The sequence below is a fragment of the Zootoca vivipara genome, chromosome 10 (genome assembly GCF_963506605.1).
Source record: "Zootoca vivipara chromosome 10, rZooViv1.1, whole genome shotgun sequence".
NCBI classification, from domain to species: domain Eukaryota; kingdom Metazoa; phylum Chordata; class Lepidosauria; order Squamata; family Lacertidae; genus Zootoca; species Zootoca vivipara.
In genome coordinates this window covers 44247227-44269877 of record NC_083285.1, presented here as the reverse complement: position 1 = coordinate 44269877, position 22651 = coordinate 44247227, and the positions used below count along the sequence as shown (strand labels likewise).

Below are 22651 nucleotides of genomic sequence, written 5' to 3'. Positions count from 1 at the left end.
TGATTGCCATACTTTTTAGCCTTCAAGGTGATCACAAGTCTCTTCATAGTTTTTCCTACAGCAAGCTGACAGAGGTACTAACCCTCTGCAAATTCCCACAATAGCATTACTTCTGTTGCGCAAAAAAACAGGAGTATTTGCTTTCTTTGGTGGTGTAATTCCCCATTATTTCTCTGAAATTTAAAAACATTGAATCTTCTACTATGCAAATCATAATGGCACTTGTGGGAGAGGTCTTTCCCCCCCTTCTCCTATATTCACTGAGCAGAGATGTGTCACCTTTCTGCAGAGAAGAGAGCACCAGAGTCTTACAATGATGACTCCATTAAAATCTATTTATTTATAAATTGATAGGACAAAAAGGATGCACACCACTGCAGGTTGCAGAACCCAGCAAACCATGAGCAAGCACACAGCTGTTTCTGTGTATAAATAAGCCACTCACCAAGCTGCAGTCATGTGCACACTTTCCCAAAAAATCACTTTGCATTCTGTCACACGATAAAGGCAAACAGGCTGGAGGGCATTCTGCACAAAATAATTGTCCACATGATCAATCTGAATGGATCTCAGGGGTGCAGGGGGAGGGACAGGGACAAGGAAGCAGTTCCCACACTGCATGCATTCAAGATTTAACTTTGTGTTATGTTGTTTAGATATGCAGGGAAGATCAGCTGAGATTTAGATTTTTTGAGAGTCCAGATGAAACCAGTGGTTAATAACAGAATATGTAAATCAAGCTGCAATCTTATACAGCAAGGATGGGAAACCTCCAGTGCCAAGGCTGACTGTGATCCTTGGGGACACTCCCCAAAAGACACCCCCACTGACCCTCTTTAGTGCTTTTGCCTAGCTGGAATGCATAGTTGAAATGTGAATAATGCATCTTTTCTGTCTGTATGAAAGGGGTGTGTGTGTGTAGATGGGGACTGCTGGCTTTTGTGTGGCTAGAACCCATGGCATGTGGTTCTCCTGAGGGACTGCAGCCCTCTGGCAGAAAAAAGTTCACCACCCCAGCTATACTCTTTTACCCAGGGGTCCCCAAACTAAGGCCCGGGGGCCGGATGCGGCCCAATCACCTTCTAAATCCGGCCCGTGGACGATCCGGAAATCAGCATTTTTTTGCATGAGTAGAATGTGTCTTTTTATTTAAAATGCATCTCTGGGTTATTTGTGGGGCATAGGAATTCGTTCATATTTTTTTTCAAAATATAGTCCGGCCCCCCACAAGGTCTGAGGGACAGTGGGCCAGCCCCCTGCTGAAAAAGTTTGCTGACCCCTGCTCTTACCCAATAGTAAGTCTCATTTAATTCAAGAAGTTAAGTACTTAAGACATGAATATGATTCTATTCTGTGTTGCTAACTTCTCTTTAGTGCTCCAAACAGACAAGATCTATTGTGCTTGGTTTTCATAAAATCTCCATAAATTACAGACCCAAGAGTGATTGGCCAGGGTCATGTGTTCTTTATCCTTAATGCTGCTACTTTAGATATAGTCATGCTTATTCAATTGCGGCTGGATAAAATTCAGGTGCCCTCTTAATAGGAGCGGTGAATCTATTTTATGATGGAAGCTGCATTTCCCGATATCTCAATTTGTGGTGGGACCACAAGTCAGCCATAGGCAGGGCCACAGTCAGGGTGAGTGGGTGGGTCAATTCCTTTTCTTCCACCCAGCTGCTAGTGAAAAGCCATTTATTTGTCCTTTGCTTATAGAGGGCGAAAGCCAGGTAGGCATCCACAGGACTTCAGTTCTGCCACGGGGAGGATGAAGGGGCACTTCTGAAGGACCTCGCAGCCACCCTTGGACTTGAGCCCATGCCACACATCTCAGGCACGTTCCTGAAGTGTTGGTGGGTTCCCACAAGGCAAGACACAGTGATAACAGCAAGAACCTTTATTGAACTACTGTACATAACTGGGGAACAGGGGCAAAGCAGCCGCTTATATACATTCCTGAAAGCCACTGTGATTGGCTGTCTAAACTTCCAAGCTGCAAATCACGACTCAGTTTAAGGACGAATGGCAGAGGCCCAAATCCTGAAGTGTTCTGTGATTGGACATCATGTATTGAATCAGAACACAGGAGCTCAGAATCCTTACTCCAGACTCAAGCTCAGGCAAACACAGACAACAGAATACATAACAGTTCCATTTCCCAATAATCCTATGAACTGTAGTTCATTAAATCTACTGGGAATTGGCACTCTGTGAATGGTAAACTACAGTTCCCGGTGTTATTTGGTGTCAGTTGCTGCAAAAGAACCGTTTGTAAGCAAGCACAGGCGTCCACAAGGCCTTTCCAAGGCAGTCATTGGCTGGCCATTTTTTGCTCCGCCTTCATTTTTCATTCTGAAACCGCCAATTGGCGTCAACAACCGCCTCTCATTCTTTCCCTGCACACGCCCAGGTTTGTTTACCATCTGATGTATTTATTTAACAGTCTACTTCCTTTTTTTTAGTCCCGCCTCCACTCTTCAATTACGATAGGTAGATGAAGCTGTGACGCCCACCTTACGCTAACGCTGTTGTTTTAGTTCGCCGTATTTTATAGGATAGTAACCTCCATTCCTCTACCTGATAGGCTCACAGCAGCTGTCACTTTGCTCCCGGCCTCTATACCGCTTTCTTTCCATAGGCTACGGCGGGAGGGGGCGGGCTTTTCATGTCCTCGGTCCATCCTTTCCCCCACCCGCTCAGAAAGCCCATCCAGCGCGCTCACATCTGGATCCTCTTCCCTTCCGATTCACTGTAACGGGTTGCCATGGCAACACAGTCCTCGTCCTCCCCTCCCCGCCCCCTATCACCATGGCTGGCAACATCCGCCTCGTCCAGTCGCGGGTCTTCCTGCAACGCGGTTGGCCGCTGAGCCTGAGCCCTCTTCTGTTTCGCTCGACGCGCCTGGTCGCCGAGCCCCTCGATTGGTGCTCCCCGCCGCCGCCTCCCCTCCATCCGTCATCGCCGCGCCGCGCTCCTGATTGGCCTGGGCGGGAGCGGAGGAGGAGGAGGAAGAGGCGGTGCGGGGGTGGCGGCGGCGAGAGCGGCCGGTCCTCCCAGCATGGCGGGCTGCAGGCGGCTGAGCGGCTCCTGCCTGCGCGAGGTGCTGGGCGAGGCTCAGGGCGTCCTCTTCGACTGCGACGGGGTCCTGTGGACCGGCGAGCGGGCGGTGCCCGGCGCCCCCGAGCTGCTGGAGCGCCTCAGCCGCAACGGCAAGGACGCCTTCTTCGTCTCCAACAACAGCCGCCGCTCGGTGTCGGAGCTGGAGCGCCGCTTCTCCCGCCTGGGCTTCCGCGGCGTCCGCGCCGAGCAGATCTTCAGTTCCGCGCTCTGCTCCGCGCTCTACCTTCGCCAGCGCCTGCTGGGGGCCGAAGGCGACTCCGGAGACTCACCCCCCGCGGGCTGCGTCTTCGTGCTGGGCGGGGAAGGGCTGCGCGGGGAGCTGCGGGACGCCGGGCTGCGCCTGGCCGGCGAAGGAAGAGGAGGCGGCGGGGACGACGAGGAGGAGGACCCGGCCGGCCAGGAGAGCCTCCCGGTGCGCGCCGTCGTCGTCGGCTACGACGACCAGTTCACGTTCGCCAAGCTGACCGAGGCCTGCGCCTACCTGCGAGACCCGCAGTGCCTGCTCGTGGCCACCGACCCGGACCCTTGGCACCCGCTGAGCAGCGGGCAGCGCACCCCGGGTGAGTGACGAGGAGCGCGGCTCCGCCTCGGAGCCTCTGCGTCGCCTGGAGGTAGCAGGAGGGATGGGTTCCTGAGCATGAGCAGAGCTCCCTTGACCGAATGACTGTAGTTTGCCCGGTTCCCTCCCCTCCGCCCCCGTGTTCCTTACCTTTGGAAAGGGATTTCCAAGCCGACAGGACAAGGAGCCCAGGGTTTTTAAAGTAAGATCTGGAACCTCAGCTGTCAAACTTTAGCGTGGAGGACAGAGTAGTGGCCTGTGCCCTGGGTTCAGATGGTAAGCACTCGTGGATGGAAACGGATACCTTCAAAATCTAGGTAGTTGTGCTTAGAATTGGGGTAGTGCTTCTTAAGCCTTATGGAGCTTGTCCCCATGTTGCTGAGGTTCAAACGGAACAATACAAGCCGTCTTGCTTGTAGTATTTTTACCATAGATCTGCAAGTTGAGGCTGAAAGCTTATGGCTTACTTAGAGACCTGATGAATTGAGCTAGGGTTTGAATCTAAGTCCATAGACCACCCATCTTGGGTTAAGGGTTAAAGATGGTTCTCAAAAATGATCAGGTGTCCTTTTTCCTAAAACATCAGGTAAAGGAACACTACCCTTGTGTTCCATTGCTGGCATCTATCTTCTGTTCTGTGGAGCCTCTTAGGAGCATCCTGGACTAGTGAGGAACTCCTGGCCATGCATTATGTCGTAAGTGGTCAAGCACTATTAGTTGGGGAGCCAATTCCTGTATACTGCTCATCAGATGCTAAAATACTATGTCCGCCAAGTATGGGGTCCTGTAAAGCTAGGGATACATGGCACATCCCAGGTACCCAATATTCTTGGTAGGCTGTTTGGGTTGCTAGCTAGATCTGCAGTACATATTATGGTGGCTTACATTAATCAGTATTGTGAGTTAGCCATGCAGTTCCTCAAACCGTCATGAATAGCCATCCACTTTCCTTCACCTGTGCATCAGGCTCTGTGTGACAGTGCAGGCCGTCTTTTCTCAGGTCTTTTCTGTACCCTTGGGGAATCCCAAACCTAGAATCTATTAAGGATTGTAAGAGAATTTTTTTTAAAAGGGGGGGGGGGGTTACAATTCCATTAGTTGGCTTCAGGTTCCTGATTTTATTTCCTCAGACTTCCTAGTGCCACACTTGTGAGGCAGCTGACATGTCTGTTCATTCTTCATTCACTGTTAACCTCAACAGTATCCCAGATGTGACCAGTTTACATCCCACTTTGTGCCAGTGCTAATCAATCAAAGGAGAAGCTTACTGGTAGTCATGCAGGACAATGTGTAAGTTACATGGCACAATGAAAGAAAATTCAAATATCTAGCCTAATGCTAGAAATGTGTTCTTTCCAGGAACTAAGACACCAGCAGGGGGTGGAGTAGGATTTCTTTTCATCAATGCCTTGGAGCCAGCTCTCTCATCCTGGATAAAGTTTGTGCTTTTATCCTTGGACTAGGATTTAAGTTCTTGGACTAGGGTTTAAGATGCGCAGCAGCCTTGTAATAAGCCCACCAAAGTTACTAGCCTGCTGGAGACTCTCAAAGGAGAGATAAAGAGCTCTGTCCTTCCTCCAGCAGCTCACTGCATTTCTTTTCTGGGGGTGGAGGTGGGACCTTCCCTTGTCCTGCAGTCTGCTTGGTTTCTATGCCTGGCACATAGGAGGGATGGAGTGCTATGCCTCTCCTTCACCTGCCTGCAGTTCCTTGTTGCCTTTGGCTACCAAGCAAGTGCTTATCTCCAACACTGAGGCTGTGGTCATAGTGTGTTGGGCTGCACAGGTTGGCTGCAGGTGGGGACTGCATGGTTGAATTCTCCCTGCAATTGGAGGAGCATTCAGTGATGCACGTCCCTGTCCCCTAAAAGGTATTGTCGGTTGCAGAGTTACCACCTCATTGAGACAACTAGCCTGCTCAGCCTCACCATTTGAAGGCTTAGAAAGTTGCTCTTTTGCACATCCTTTGTCAAACCAACTTAGCTTGATTGCATAAATATGTAGGCTATGCTTAAGTTGCTTAATGAACTGGAGACCAATCTTTTCACATGAGGGTGTCTTATTGTCTTTTATCTCTCAGGAACAGGGAGTCTCACTGCTGCAGTTGAAACAGCATCTGGGCGCAAGGCAATGGTAATTGGGAAGCCCAACACGTATATGTTTGAGTGCATTGTGGAGCGCTTTGGTGTGGATCCGTCTCGCATGCTCATGGTGGGTGACCGGCTGGAGACAGATATCCTGTTTGGCAAGAACTGTGGCCTTGAAACGGTCTTGACCCTGACGGGAGTCTCAAACCTAGAGGAGGCACAGGCGTACATGGCCAGCGACAGCCCTGCTGCAAGGGACCTGGTGCCTCATTATTATGTGGACAGTATTGCAGACTTAATACCCGGCCTGGATGAGTAAGGGGAGATGTGGGTGGGCAGAGTTCCTAGTCCCATTCCTGATTGCCGCCCCTTTCCTACTTCTGCTCCCTCTCTCCTTGATTCTGGGCTCATCACATTCCAGTGTTTCTTCAGGAATGAAGAGAGGGGTGTTAGTTCACTATTTGAAGTCCTTTTGTTTTACTTTAGCCAGCTATAAGGGAACAGAGAATCTTATGTGAAAGTGGGTTATTTATAGGCCGAACCATTATTTATTTATTTCCCCTTCCTCTTGGCATGAAGTAGTTATATTTATTTAAATTATTTATTTAAATTATATTACTGCTGCCACTAGTGGCCTTCTTACTGTTGTCCTGGGCTCTTTTTTTTTTTTTTTTTTTTTTGAAGCACAGCGATGTGCTTGCTGTGTTGTGGTTTGCTGTTCCCAAGCTTGAATGAAGCAACGTTTGTACCGGTACTATTTATCTCTCTTCTATAGCCACTGTCATTCCATGCCAGTGTTGGGGTAGCGGGGTTTATCCCAGAACTCTTGCTGTGAAAAGGGGAGCATTCAAAATCCAGTTCAGAAGTAACGCAGTTCTTCTACAGAACGGTTCTTTGGGGGAAATAATTCCTGTGGGTGTATATACAAACAGGGGTTATCATAACACTACAGCTTACTCTGAAGTGATAAGGGCTGAGGGTAAGTTTCTGATGCAAGTTACATGTTTGATCCATTCAAACTTTGTCTGGCATTTTCATCCACAGGAATTACTCCAAAAGTGCTGTGTGGGGAGAAATTGCCAACTAGCTCAGTCAGAAAGCGTATAAGTGTGGTAAATCTGGAATATGTAAAACGCTTTTAACTCTGAATTTAATATGAAAGGTGTTGTTGTTTTTTCTGTCTTGAGAATTTTCTCAGGTAACAGAATTTTTATCACTCCAATTTTATTTTGGGATTGCAGCTATAAGGAATGAAATGCGTAGAGCGATTTTTTTGTGCCCATGAAGTTCTGGATTGGCTGTCAGTTCGTCTTGGTAATCCTTCAGTAATAACAGCCTCCAGATATTCCTGCCTGTATTGAGGTAGGAACACAATGTGTTTCCCCACCCCACCCCCTTCTCTCTGACTGGGTGGACCAGTGAAACATGTCAGTCAATTAATTCAGTCCTGTCTGTGCCTGATAGGATTCACCACTCTCCTAGGTGGGGGGGTGAACCTTGGTCCCGCCCTCTGACCTGCTGTGGTGTTTCTTGATTTGTGGGATAACGTTGGCATTTCCAGTGCTGTCAATGTGCCACAGCATCCCAAAATAAGTCCTTGCTTGTCTTTTTATGGTTTATTATGTATTTATTAAAGTGTTTGTATAAATTATGCTGATGAGTTGTGCCAAAGTGGGTATGTAGCCTCTGGGCCCACTCACTTACCTGTATCTCCATGTTGTTGTGGTTCTCTGACATTCGCTGTCATTCTGCACATAATAAAATGCAGGCACAAGATGGAATCTGCCTTTTTTTTTTCATTAATCTACTCAGTGGGCATGCTGGAAATATCTCAAATCAGGGATAGCTGTGTATAATTACTGAATAAATTAGTTGATTATCTTAACACACATTACCTTTTCAAATTGAGGGGGGGGCTGCAGAAGAAGCTAAATGGAAGGTGCTGAAATTGGACACAACTTCTTACCAACCAAGGGTGTCCTTGCTGATGAGCTCTGTTTCATTTTAAAAATGCAAATAATATGCCTGATAATAATAGCTGAGAAGCTGACTTGAGGCAAATACAAAACATCTCTCAAGTTTTGGAGTTGGTGTGAACTGGAAGGTGGTTTGTTTCTTTTTTGGTAGTGAAGCCCTTCCAAGACTTGCTGCAAATTTGCTTAGAATCTTGTTGCGTGTTAACTTCAGCTCTTCCTGATTTCTAATTTTAAAAAAATTAAGATATCCAAATGTTAAGAAATTAAGTCTGGGCCAAGTGAACGTGGAGACATAGTGCAACTCAGGAGAGTGAATTCAGTCCTGTTCAGTTGCCTGAAAGTGTCCTGCTTGGGTGTTTACCAGAAAAAAATGGAAGAAGAATTGAACTCTTCAGCTTTGAAAGCTTTAGGAGAGACGGTAGTTCTACAGAGGTTTATCCCTAATCAATGGAGCAAAGCTGAGATATTTCACAAGAGGATACACATTTTTAAAAACCTTCATCAAGCCAAAGGGTACCTTGTAATACACAAAAATTGATTACTTGATACGTCCTGAGACCCATTAAAGGCCAGGCCAAACAAGGTCATAAAAATATTCTGATCCAGGAACTATATAATTGTTGAGCAGCCACTGAGTTCATATGTAGAAGAAAGTGCCAAAGAGGAAGGTGAGCAGAGAAGTAGTGTCAGATGAACTCAAAGATCGCTTGGGGCTTATAAGCCCAAGCTCTGAAATTCAGGCTTGCATCCCAACAGTTATACATCTATTATCCCAATCACTGAGATCATTGTGGTGTGCTGTTCCACTGTGTTAGATACTTCAGTTCTGAAAAAGCCCTTTGCTGATGGGGAGAAAAAGAGGTCTCCCCGTCTGATCCAGGAACTATATAATTGTTGAGCAGCCACTGAGTTCATATGTAGAAGAAAGTGCCAAAGAGGAAGGTGAGCAGAGAAGTAGTGTCAGATGAACTCAAAGATCGCTTGGGGCTTATAAGCCCAAGCTCTGAAATTCAGGCTTGCATCCCAACAGTTATACATCTATTATCCCAATCACTGAGATCATTGTGGTGTGCTGTTCCACTGTGTTAGATACTTCAGTTCTGAAAAAGCCCTTTGCTGATGGGGAGAAAAAGAGGTCTCCCCGTCTGATCTTGGGGCTTGGGCAGGTTCAGAGAACAGGTGATTCAATACATCTTTCTGTACACTGCAGTTGTGGGTGCTTGCAGCCTCTTTTTGCATCCTGTCTCCACAAACAACAACCATCCTTTTACCCCAGTGTTACTGGATTCTGACTCCCACCATCCCTGCCGATTGGTCAGGCTTGCTGGGGCTGATGGGAGTTGGAGTCCAGCAACACCTGGAGGGACACAGGTGCCACATTCCTGCTTTACTCTTATTTGCAAAACAAAATCCACCTAGGGGATACCTCTTTAAACTCAAATCTAAATATCACCAGAGCAAGCTTGTTTGCCCTTATTAAATTCATCTTTCATATGTCCTTTCACGATGGGGAAACAGGATACAAACTTGACCTTTTAGTTCAGTTCTTTTGACGTACTACAGAGCCTGCAGCTTATTTTTCAGAGCTGGGAGATATTGCATTTAAACCAGTCCCAAGGGCAATGAGTAAGTTAGCTGCTGCTGCTGCTCTTGCCTGGCTGTTCTGGTGATGCTTTAGAGATAAAGCACACATTGTTTCACCACAACAGCCTTGAAAAGTGAGAACTGATGCACAGAAAACAGGAGGGCATGGTCTGTTAACAGGTGATTATTCATTTTCTTTGGGCTTCGCTGTGCATATAACATGATGAGCCTTGCAACAGAGCTGTGTCTCCCCTGCCCCTCAAGCCAGCATAACCTGACTAGGATGATGAGAACTGTGTTCTTTCACGGGTTCCCCATCCCAGCCCTACAAGAGTCAAGCGGATGGACGTTCCTGGTCCAAATGAAATTCCCTTGGTAACAAAATTGGTATGTCTTATCCTGTGTGTTTGCTGTGCAAAACAATAGTTGTGCTCTAGCCTGCTGCATTAAAAAAAAATTGCTCTAACGGTGGTTATAAACATAGGGTGATGAATAAGCAAGAAGCTGTCATTATCGGGCTTCTGTGGGTGGATGCAGAGTGATCTTCAGTGGAATATTTGACTTACTATCCAGGGTTGCGAAATAAAGAAGCCCAAGTAACAATGAGATAGTAAGAGATATATTAAACACAACTACGGATAATAAGGCATTGCAGGCTTCTTCACACGATCAGTTGAAAGCATCCATTCCTGCATGTTGCATTCCAGGTTTTGGGATATCTCCATTTCCTTGAAGCAACTGAAGGGAGGCAGTTTGATTCCCCACATTTGTTTCGCTTTAAAACTCAAGCCTGCCCAGTCCTGAAAGTCGTTGCAAGTACCAAATCTTTCAAATCTACGTTTCATCCAGCAGAGGGCTCCCGAGTGCAGCAGCTCATGCAACGAATAGTTGTAAAATGTGCAGATTCCTTGCGTATGAAGCAAGTATATTAATTCAATAGATTCTATATTCCTACAATAAAAGTTAGCAACTGGTTGCCTTCTGTGGGGCATGAGTTCAACTCTTCTCTTTCTCAGCCTTCTGAATGTCATGGGATTAGAGGGCAAGGACTTGGAAGGAATGGCCTCTTCTCTCATCCCATAATCGGCCCCACCCTGCCCTGGACACACGCATACACCCAAGACAGCAAGCGCTGGGCTGCCCCTTTCTCTTGTTCCCCACTAAGTGGTCTACTTGCCAAGTGAGAGTCCTAAAATAATCAAAACATGTACTGGCCACCAAAATGCAAACGGATGAGCAGGTCTATGCCGATTTAAGCATTTGCAAAGAACCCCTAAGGTACCAATTAAAGGGAGAAACAGAACAGCTAACCATAGAAAAGCTTGGGGCTCAGCTTGAACCACAAGAAAGCAGAAGGAAGAAGTGAGAGTCCTAAGTTCTGATTCACATACTCAAATAACAGCTTTTACTAACTCTTTGGCTGCTAGTTAGCATAAGCCAGGGGTTCCCAACAAAATTTTCTCGAGGACCCCTCATCGAGCCGCTATTGTGACAAGGACCCCCATTAATTCCTAATCCTAAAATTAAAAAGACAGGGTACCTGCGCAGTTCGAAAGCACGTCAAAATGCAAGTAGATAAATAGGAACCGCTACAGCGGGAAGGTAATCGGCGTTTCCATGTGCTGCTCTGGTTCGCCAGAAGTGGCTTTGTCATGCTAGCCACATGACCTGGAAGCTATACGCCGGCTCCCTCGGCCAATAATGCGAGATGAGCGTGCAACCCCAGAGTCGGTCACGACTGGACCTAATAGTCAGGGGTCCCTTTTACCTCATGTGCACCTTTCCCCCCTTTTGCCTCTTGGTATCCTCTCCTCCTCGAAGGCTGACATGGTCCATGCAGGGTGGATGACAGAGAGGGCTCTCCTGGTGACGGCATCTCAGTGCCAGCAACCCACAGCGGTAAGTCTGGGGAAACCCCTTGTATTTCAGCAGTGAAGCTCAAGGGCAGGTGCAGCTGGAAACTAGTTTCCTTTTTCCAAAGAATATAAAAAGTGATCTTCTGAATGGGATTCCCAGGTTCTTTCATCCTGGGATTGTTGAAAAGGGTTGTGGGCATGGTCAGCTGTGGGGGTGTGGTCAGTCGCTACATTTTCAAAGCACCCCCACTTTGTGGTGCATGCTCTGTATTTTCTGTTTTTTCTCACACACAGCTCCTTCCCGATACAAAAATTGCTCCATTGACTTGCATGGGAGGAAAAAGCACACACACACACACACACACACACACACACTGGGCTAAATGAGCCTTTGATCTTACCTTGGGGAAGGGTGATAATCAGCTCAGTCACTCAGGGTTTGCTGTTTTGCCCAGGCGCGGTGCCGGCCACGGAGCTCTGCAGGGACGCGGGTGGGAGACGGGGCTCCCTGAGGGGTTTGCGGTCAGTCAGTGCGGAGGCCGCGGCTCCCAGCGCCGCCCTGCACATGAAGCCGCCGAAGAAGCGGCTCCGGGCGAGGCGGGCGCCCAGCGACCGGGCCATGACAGCAGATTTTTGCCCTGCTTCAGGGCGGCAGCGCCCGTTGGCGAGCTTGGCTTTCGCGCGCTTTTTCCTCCCCTCACGAGGCGGAGCAAAGAGAAGCTGAATAAGGCGGAGGCGGAAAGGAGGGAAGAGCCTTTCCGCCTCCGCCTTATTCAGCTTCTCTTTGCTCCGCCTCGTGAGGGAAGGAAAAAGCGCGTGAAAGCCAAGCTCGCCAACGGGCGCTGCCGCCCTGAAGCAGGGCAAAAACCTGCTATCCTCACTTCTACAAAGCCGTGGGGAGCACTGGGCGGTGGGTGGTGGGCAGGCTGGCCAGCGCCCCTCCATTCTGGCTCCGCCAAGTTGCGGACCCCTCTGGCATAGCTCGCGGACCCCTGGGGGTCCGCGGACCACCTGTTGGGAAACACTGGCATAAGCTACTCCCATTCATTCTTTCCATAGAATGATTCAGCTGCCTTCTCCAGAATCGGTGTATGGTCTTCAAGCACAAATTATTTTATGTTTGATCAAACCGGGATTCTATTTCTGCCCTTGCTTGTTTAGAAAGAGTATTGTTATAAGTTTCTGGTTGGTGCTCTGAGTCCTTTCCCATTCTTGGGATCCTGTGTCTGTGGGGGTAGAATTTATGAGAGCAACCTTGCCCGACCAGTCTAGGACTAGGTAAATTGCTTTGGGTGGCTAGCTAACCACCACCATTAGCATAACCAAAGAAGTTGCTCTGTGCCGTTGAACAAATTGGTGGACCTTCCCACACCTAGCTGTTAGTTATGAGAAGAGTAGGCAGAGTTGCGTGAGAGAGCTGGAAGCAGGCTGGAATCTGGAGACACAGAGACATGCTTACTCTGTGCTAGATTGAAAGCTGCAATGAATGGAGATGGATTTCCTAATTCCAACCCCCACCTCCCAAAAGCAGCCATGTAACATCAGCAGTCAGCAGAAAAAAGTGAGTGTTGTCATATGAACTGGTAACCAGTTAAAAAAGCAGAAGCAGAGTATATAAATAAACAGACAGCTTTTCCAGGGGAGGGAAGTAAGCAGTGGGGTCCTCCAAGCATCATTCTGAGCAGCTTGTCACGGAGTTGGAATTGGGAGTAAGCAGTGTTGCCATTGGTCTGCCTTGCTCAGCCTTATCTTTTCCATTGACTAGGTGTAGCTGGTCCAAAGGAAAGCAGAGCAAGATGTTTGGCACCAGCTTGACTGCAGGAATTGCTGGAAGGAGCTGCACAAGGCGCCATCCAACCATCTTAGGGACTCCGCTCTGGATTTGTGTAGAGTTTACTCCTTAGCCTTTTCTTCCCCCAAAGATGTCCCTCAATGCAAGTTGATCGGGGGGTGGGGAGAGGGAAATGCCAAAGGCCAAGTCCTAAATATGAGCATCTGGTGCTCTAATGTGCACTGCAATGCATTGCGTACAGCACTCATAAAACATTGCTTGAGCTAGTTTTATTTCTAGTCCACCCTGGCAGGGAGTGGGCACCACAAGCCAAACTGTACCATAGACAAGCGTTGGGGCCCTCCAGCTCAGGTGCACAAGAAACTCCCATTGGCTGTGCCACTTGTGATTCCTGTTGGCACCTAGGTGGCAATGCCACAAGCTTTTGGGGGAAGCAATACCTGTGTGAAGAGGGTGGTTAGGCAGACCTGATCCCAAGGCTGCCCTGCAAGAGAAGGGCAGCATGTGCTTCTGCGTATTGGATTCAGTAATGTCCCAGAAACTGTAGGACACACAAGATATACTAGTTTCTGAAGAGGTGCAGGTGCAGTGATGCAATTTTTCTCAAGAAAACATGGGTGTCGATTTATACTAGTCTTGCTCCATTCATTCAAACCACAAAGAGTCTCTCCTCTCCGCTCCGCTAGATTACTGGCAAGCAATCTTATCTAGACCCATATGGATCCTTTTTTTATTTATTGCTCTCTCCACCCAAATTAAGATGCTGGTGTGTGACAATAAAAAGGGTGTGACAGTAAAAGTTTCCCACGCTCCACAGCCAACATCGTGCCAGAGCCCTTTTATAAGAAAAGACATATTTAGGAAGAAGGAATAGATTAGAGCTGATAAGACCCAACAGACATCAGTCGTGCTTCTTGATTAAATGCAGGGAAGGGGGAGAACGACCCAACTTCTAGGAATTGCCTGCCCTGATTCCATGGCAATGGCTGTGTAGAGCGACATTAAAGGTAAAGGGACCCCTGACCATTAGGTCCAGTCGCAGACGACTCTGGGGTTGCAGCGCTCGTCTCGCTTTATTGGCCGAGGGAGCCGGCGTACAGCTTCCGGGTCATGTGGTCAGCATGACTAAGCCACTTCTGGCAAACCAGAGGAAGCACCTATTAAGAACCACATTGGCAACATGCATGGGCCAAAGTGTTCTGTGCATTATCATAACGTAAACCAGAGTTTGCCTGGGTTTAACCCTTGAGCTCATTTTTCCGGAAGGATTTCCCATGCTCCGAAATTAAGCAATATAGGCAAGGAGCCAAAGAGCTGCATTAGGCAAACTCAAGGACCCAGATGTGGTTAGCAGGCTGAACCATAGCTGCCAAGTTATCCCTTATTTTAAGGGATTTTCTCTTATGCTGAATAGGCTTCCTCGCGAGAAAAGGGAAAACTTGGCAGCTATGGGCTGAACTTCTGCCGCAGCCTCCTTCTTTTTCTTCTCCACTTCTTTGGTCAGCAGACTCCCAGGCCGTATCACAAGCTAATATGGGAAGTCCCCCTCCATTTCAGAAATGGCTACTGTAAAGCATCTTGTCTGTTGCACAGCTCTATGGATCCCATCCTATCTGTATCAAAACAGTTGAGCCTCAGTTGCTGAATGACTCATAATGACTCGTGGGGTTACCACAGAAATCCTTCCACATGATATGGAAAGCTAAAATGTATCAGGTGCACATAGTCCCCAGCCCTGATTACTTGTTAAAAACAACAACAACCCACAAAACACTAAAAGTCCTACTTAACAGAAGACAGCCTCTTTCAGAATTTAGTCCTCTATTTGAAGGGCTGTCTGGTCCAAAACTGGTTTAAAGATAAAGAATTGACTGAACAGAGAGCATGGGTTTTAAATTCACCATCAACAGTTCACACCTGGACAGCAGACCTAGTAGGCAAACAGGTGACCTAGACCCAGTCTTTCCATTATGCGATCTAATGGATTTTGCTTAAATTGTGGGGATTATTTGCAAATCTGCATCTATGAATATGAATTAGCATATGCAAATCCATGTCATTCTGTCCTCTTTTTCTTTAGTCAGTGGTCCCTAGTGATGTGATAACTTCAGAATTAGTGGCATCAACATCTGAATACCATTCTCTGGAAAAGTGACCTGCTTGTGGGTGTCGAACAGGAATCTCGTTGGCCATGATGGGAAGCAGGATGTTGAGCTAGATAGGCCTTTAGGTGGATCCAGCAAGATTGCTCTTATGTTCTTAGCTAGAGATAAGCAGGTGATGTTCAAATACTGAGCAGATGGCTTGTACGCTGAAGATCATTGGCATCTCCACTTGAAATGGTATCGGCCAGCAGGTGGGAAATACCTCTGTCTGAGATCTTACATAGTTGCTGCCCATCAGAATGGATGGTCCTCAGTTATTGATTTTTTTCATTGAGATTTTCACATAATGCAGTAAAATTGCAGATATAGAAGATACAAAACAAAGAAGGAAAACAGAAGATAAGAAAAGGGCAATAGAAATAAAGAAAGGAAACACAGAGAAAGATTTTAAAAAGCAAAAAAAAAAAAGCTAAAGAGGAACTTTCCCACTTTTTCTTAAACTGAGCTGTCTCAGAATCATTCATTTCCTTTTCCCAAGAAAAGTCCAAGATAGCATGTGTGGGACGTTTACATAGTTACGACTTGTCCCATACCCAAACAGGCGGCAAGACATCAGACCCAACAGGTTAGTCCCATTTTGCAAGCTCTGAGCTCAGCCTGGAAGCCTGAGAATTAAGAGTTTGTGTGGGCTTGCAAAGCTGCAGGCAACAGCACTGTGGCCATGAAAATCAGGGAGAGGGTGTGGACTACCCACGTAGCTTTGCAGTGAGAGTACCATCTCCCCGGCAATTACACAGCAATGGAAGTTTATCTTAGCCACAAATACACACAGAGAACCATCCAGTTCTAAAGTAGAAAGAGGTGGAAGCTCAACAACTTTGGCTCCCCCCAAAAAGCTCAATAACTTTGGTCAATCCAATGGGCAGATCACTGCCAGTTTTTTTATAGAAGGAGTAGATCGCAGTGTCTTGGAAGTTGGACAGCCCTGCTAGAGGGGATATCTGCTCTATTGTTCTTTTTTTGTGTGGTCCGTAGATTTTCATTTGAGAAGGCCACACCTTCAGGCCTGAAGCTTTGGTTTTCATGCCTAGCAACTGTCATTCTTTCATTCATTGGATTTATATTCTGTGTTGTGTCTATTAAGTTGTAAGCCTGCGAGCAGCGACTGTCTTATCTTTGAGACTCTGTACAGTGCTTAGTAGAGACATCACCTTGCCTGCAAAGGTCCGTATAGTTAAAGCTATGGTTTTCCCAGAAGTGATGTATGGAAGTGAGAGCTGGACCATCAAGAAGGCTGATCGCCGAAGAATTGATGCTTTTGAATTATGGTGCTGGAGGAGACTCTTGAGAGTCTCATGGACTGCAAGAAGATCAAACCTATCCATTCTTAAGGAAATCAGTCCTGAGTGCTCCCTGGAAGGACAGATCCTGAAGCTGAGGCTCCAATACTTTGGCCACCTCATGAGAAGAGAAGAATCCTTGTAAAAGACCCTGATGTTGGGAAAGATGGAGGGCACTAGGAGAAGGGGACGACAGAGGACGAGATGGTTGGACAGTGTTCTCGAAGCTACGAACATGAGTTTGACCAAGCTGCGGGAGGCAGTGGAAGACAGGAGTGCCTGGCGTGCTCTGGTCCATGGGGTCACGAAGAGTCGGACACGACTAAACGACTAAACAACAACAACAGTGCTTAGTAAATTTTAGGTGTTTTATAAGCAATGCACGGTCCTGTATTCCACCAAATTGACTCAAACGTCCCCTCAAGGCACCTCAATTGCACCTTAAAATTGTGAACAATACAATGCAATGTATCCATGAACTACAATGAATTAAAGTGTCATAAAATATGACACAAACAAATAGTTGCACTATGATCTGCTACATTGCACTAACTTTGAACCTGACTTCCCAGAGTGGTGAGAAACTCTAAGTGCAGAACTACCTGGCTTTGTTTTATTTGGATGTTGGAGGTGACTTACAGCATATATTATATATTATATATATTTGCTATAATTATTAACACCCAAACAAAGCAAGAGGGGAGGCAAACAGCTCCCCTTACAAGGCAGATTTCCCAGCAACATACATGAGTAAACCCCATAACTGTGCTCCAGTTACTGTTAGCTCCAGAAAAAACTGTTTAGGGATCTCTCTCTACTTCTTGCATCTTCCAGAAACTCTGAAAGTAAAAGTGGCCATGTTGGCTCCTAATCGTTCAAAAATCAATTTATCAGGCCAGTCAAAACAGCACAAAATATTGTGCCTGCTTTCGAGCTAGGTCCACACTATAAAAAAAAAAAGGTAAAGGACCCTTGGATGGTTAAATCCAGTCAAAGGCGACTATGAGGTGCAGCTCTCATCTCACTTCAGGCCAAGGGAGCCAGAGTTTGTCCACAGACAGCTTTCCGGGTCATGTGGCCAGCAGGACTAAACCGCTTCTGGTGCAACAGAACACTGTGACAGAAACTAGAGCGCTGGGAAACGACGTTTACCTTTCCGCCGCAGCGGTACCTATTTATCTACTTGCACTGGCGTGCTTTCGAACTACTAGGTTGGCAGGAGCTGGGACAGAGCAATGGGAGCTCACCCCGTCATGGGGATATGAACCGCTGACCTTCTGATCGGCAAGCCCAAGAGGCTCAGTGATTTAGACCACAGCACCACCCGCATCCTTTACCTTACCTTCCACACTATACATTTAAAGCACATTCAATGCACGTTTAACCACAATATTTCCAACTGTTGTCCTCCCGTCCCCACAAACATCAATTCCCAGCACTCTTAAGAAACTACAGTTCTCATGGTTCTTTTCAGGAAAATGTGCACTTGATGTGCTTTAGAATTTTCAAATGCATGGTGTGGATCACTTCACCAGACAAGATGGTAAGGAAATAGATTGGGGAAGGGAGGGAAAAAATGGATTGGGCTGACACAGAAGCCATGGAGTCTGCATCTGGTCTTGGCCTTAAGGCAGAATGGGGGAAGAAGGTGGCAGACATTCAGATGAAGCTCTTTAAGGTGCTAGACAGGTTTCAGGTAGTTGCAGCAAGGCCTGTTGGGAAGAAGAAGCAGAACAATAGTTTGATTTCCCATCAGACACAAGAACTAGCTTCTGCCCAGGTCTGTCTCCATCCGTAGGCAAAATGCATAAGCTCCTTAATAAGCAGAGAACAGGCATCCAAAGAAACCAGGCAGTGTTTCTACCAGCAAAGGTGGAGATTAATTTTTGGTGGCATGCTAGATGACAAATTGGGTAGCTTCACCCAGCTGTCAGAGGGAACTGTTCCCTCAGAGAATGAAGTCACATCTTCTGGTGGTTTATAATCCTCTTCCTCCGGTTTATTATCCTCCCTTGTTGAATGGCTAAATTTGGCATTTTCTGGGTCACAGGAAAAGCCCATGTTGGCCCATAAGAAAGATTCCCATTCCATATTAGGGATTCTGCGCCCCCCCACCCCCCACCCCAAGAAAAATGTCTTAATGGTTAGTTCCCAATGATGAAATTTCAATGGATTAGGCTGGACTGTTAACAATCAATCTGCACAAAAAAAGGAGTGTTCATGATTGTAACTTTAAAATTTGGGCTGCTTTTTTTAAAAACAAAAAACAAAATCCTGTGATGTTCTGTTGCCACTTTTTTGTGGTCATTGACAAGGGAGAATTAGATGATGTGGTTACATCTGACATCAGGAACCACAAGACAGAGAAACCAGTAGGAGAACACTTCAATCTCCCAGGACATTCTATACAAGATCTCAAAGCAGCTGTTTTATTACAGAAAAATTTCAGGAACAGACTGGAAAGAGAAGTTGCTGAATTGGAACTCATTACCAAGCTTAAAACCATGGAGCCACCTGGGATGAATAAAGACATTGGATTCTTATCTCCTTATGCATGATCAAGCTTTCTTTAGCGCCTCAGCCCTTGCTTCCCCCCCCCCCAGGACCAATTGCAGTCATCAGCAGTCGTTAACAGCCATCTACAGGTTCACCACTCCCATCAGCCCATCACCCATTCCCATCACCCCCACCCTCTGAATATACATAAGGGTTTGGTGGATTCTGTTTCAGTGTATCTGACGAAGTGTGCATGCACACGAAAGCTCATACCAAAATAAAAACTTAGTTGGTCTTTAAGGTGCTACTGAAGGAATTTTTTTTATTTCTCCTAAAGCAGTTCTTCTTCACACCCACACTATATATTTAAAGTGCATGGCTTCCCCCAAAGAATTCTGGGTACTGTAGTTTACTCCTTACAAAGCTATGGTTCCCATCACTCTTAACAAACAACAGTTCTGAGGATTCTTGGACGGAGGGACCATGTATGGTGTAGACTTGACCTTATTACTGATCTCAGTGTCATGGAGATGGGGAGCAACCAATGTGCAGAATCAACCCCAGTGTCAGGGCAGCACCCCAGTACATAGGCCACTATTTTAGTATTATTTCTAATGCTTAGAATCTGTATGCATATAAGGAAAAGGGAATAGGGCTCTGGCCCAACCCACATTTGGCTCCAGTCCTTCCCACCACTGCCATGGAACCCCTCCAGAAGATGTGTCGTGAAGGGGAGGCAGCCCTCAGCTTGAAATAATGTTCCCTATTCCTGCCAAGCTGCTCCAGAGCAGGAGTGTTCATCTTGGATTGGCTTGAGGAAGCCAGGGCAATGTGTGAGAGTCTTTACGGTGGGCCCTCCTGTCAGCACCAGAGACCACCAGTGACCACTGAGAGCCTGTGCCAAACCTAGTTCACGCCTGTATGTCCATTCTTCGATTACTGCAACATCCAGGGCTGTTTTGGTGTGTCAATGGGCCTTCTCAGTCCTTGTTACATAGAAAGTATTCCATTGACTTAATATACTTGTTAACACTCTTTTTGGTCTTGCCACCGTTCATCATAATTAAAATCTCTCTCAGGTGCCGGGCAGATGTTGCCAGGTGCTTTGGGGGCCAATGTCTTAGGAATGACTCATACAAAGGTGTGGCAGCCTAACTAGCAAGCACTGGGTTTCAGTACATTTGTCTGATGCAAGATCTACTGTAGGCAAGGGAAGGTTGGAGGCTGATGGGGAACTCAATGCTAGAAGAGGAATATAACAGAATTGCTTCTGTTGGAGGGGGAGATGCAAGCAGTGACTTTTGATCTATTTAACTCTCTCTGTTTCCTTCCTCTTCCCCAAATGTATAGATAATATCTCTCTTCTGGTCTACTCTGCAGACTTCCCCCATGTCTAACTCAGCTTCTGTGAAGCTGAGGGTGGAGACAGTTTATAGCCAGCAAGAACAGAGATAGTAGCTGCGACCAGCAGGTGAGAACCAGAAGCTTTTTGTCCAGGTGAGAGAATAGCATTGGACTTGCTCAGCTGTAAAGAGGCTTCCTTAACTGCCCTCTCTGTAGTTACTTGCCTGATTATCCCAGGCTGGACAGTGATGTTCATTGCAAGCCTTCCAACGTTTCTGGTTGGGAAAGCGGGACACACACACCCATACACCTTGCACCCACCCCACCCCACTTGAACTCTGCATGCCTGCTTTTCCACACATGCAGCAAGGGAGAAGCAGCAGTGCAAAGCCGTTTCTCACTCTCAGCAGTGATCTGTCATTCAAAAACACTTTTTTATTTCCCCACCCTTCTTCCCCATCTCCAAAACACTTTCGGGTGGGCATGAAATTGACACCGGACCAGAAACAGATTGTCGGCTGACATAGTCAGTTTCATGATTCTGTTGACTTAGATGGAATTGTTGACATAGATGGCTGCAATTCAGAGGCCTTTTTACCGGCATACAGTTACAAAACTGCAAATGCTACATTGGCACTAGTGCGATGGTAATAGGGAAGTCGCTCTGTTTTTAAACAAGGCTTGAGACTTATCCCTCCCCACAAGATTTCTTTTTTCCCTGTCCTGTGCTGCCACCACCCACCAGAGTTCTGCAGTGTCTCCTGTCTTTTGTACTACACGCCATCAAACTGTTATTAAACTCTGGAGTTTATGCTAGAGGGCTAAAATGATATGTGAACCATTAACGCTCTTGCCATAAGCATAGAGAAACTAACCTAGTAGAGGAAGAAAGAAAGATTTGTTCTGAATCTCTTGGAAGGGCTTCAGCCTATCTTGTGATGAGAGGTGGGGGTGGAAGCATACAAGGCGAGCATAGCCACACAAACCACAAAAGCAGACGTTTGGCCTGCAGCCTGGTTTTGCGCTGCTCTACAGATTTAATTATACAGATGCTGCTCTTGCAGAGAAGTTAATTCTTTCCCCCTTCAGGAAAAAAAAAAGTATTTTCCGTTCAGAATGAGTCACAATTGGTCTGGTCTACCAAATGTGGGTAGATTTCAAAAGATGCGGAATTTTCTGGAAGGGCCTTTTGCACCAAACTGTTTGCTCGCTCTTTTTGAAAGAAGCATTAGAGCCACTTCAAGACACACCCAGCCAAAGACGGATGGGAGGTTTGGCCACCAGCCGAACAAACTCTGAGACCCCAAGCCAGCAAGCTTCACCCTCTTCCCCTTTTAGCAGCCATGCATGAGTCATCCCCACCTGGTGGCTTTCTCAGGTGCTTGAGTGCAGGTGTGGATTAACAACAGGGATCGGCGGAGATGCACCAAGCTTCACCATCCTGATGCCCTCCAGATGTTCTGGACTACAGCTCCCATCAGCCCCAGCCAGCACGCTGGATTCCATTCTGTGCTGGGTGCTTTAGCAGAAAAGCAAGACCGATCTTTGTTTCTTGTTACATGCATTTCAACTGTACTTATCAGAATGATTACAAATGGCACTTGGCCAGCCCCGCACCGCCACATCCATCCAGCAGGCTCTCCTATCATAGTTGTTGAAAAATGGCAACACTTATCTTCTCGGTGGGGAGCTGAACCAGATATCCTTGCATGCAACAACATGCATTCTCCTGTATCTCTGCAAAGAAGGACTCACCAAACCAAGAGTCAAGTCAATGCTATCAAGCACTGACTGGCTGCTGGCGTGGAAGGGGTGCCTCAATTTGAAACCCACATGCTCAAGCCAATGTTCCTTGCTGTAACATTTGAGAAGACTGTCCCTCTGTTTGGCGGCACATACGCAGCACAAGAACAGTGTGTGAACATACCCACAGGACAATGTGAGCACAATCCAAGCAAAGGTAAACGTATTTGGAATTCTCAGCAATAACCCTTTGTTCTTGCAATATGGAATAAGTGCAATGATATCCTTCCCTCGGATATTGGAAGTTGTGGTACGGGTTGTTGGCTTCTACTGAATTTATTCTTAATCGCACCTGTTGGGGTATATGATGCTGCCTGTCTGTAGTACATTTTTCTGTTGTGTACTACAAACAGAAAAGCTGGCAGTCTGGAGACTGAGATGTTGCGTGGGAACAAACCAGCCACAGTTTAAAGTATTTAGCATCATTATAAACTTATATAGTAACCCTGTAATATAATGTCTTTAATGAAGGTGAAGAATCTTTGGCCCTCCATAGGTCTTCTCAGCTACATGGTGTGTGTATATATTGATGCCAGCATTTTCTACATTCTTGGAATGGGCAAGGAAATTGATTGTTCATTGGGTGGGGT

At 46.7% G+C, this 22651-nt stretch overlaps 1 protein-coding gene across 1 annotated transcript in view; it reads left to right on the top strand.

The window, feature by feature from the left end:
• Window positions 1–6439, top strand: part of SH3BP1 (SH3 domain binding protein 1) — a 43100-nt gene extending 36661 nt beyond the window's left edge. Inside the window, exons 19-20 of the mRNA XM_060279434.1 lie at window positions 2914–3680; window positions 5759–6439. Of these exons, the coding sequence (XP_060135417.1) occupies window positions 2914–3680; window positions 5759–6084 (1093 nt within the window). The 3' untranslated portion in view covers window positions 6085–6439. The remainder of the gene's footprint in view (window positions 1–2913; window positions 3681–5758) is intronic.
• The last annotated feature ends 16212 nt before the right edge of the window (window positions 6440–22651 follow it).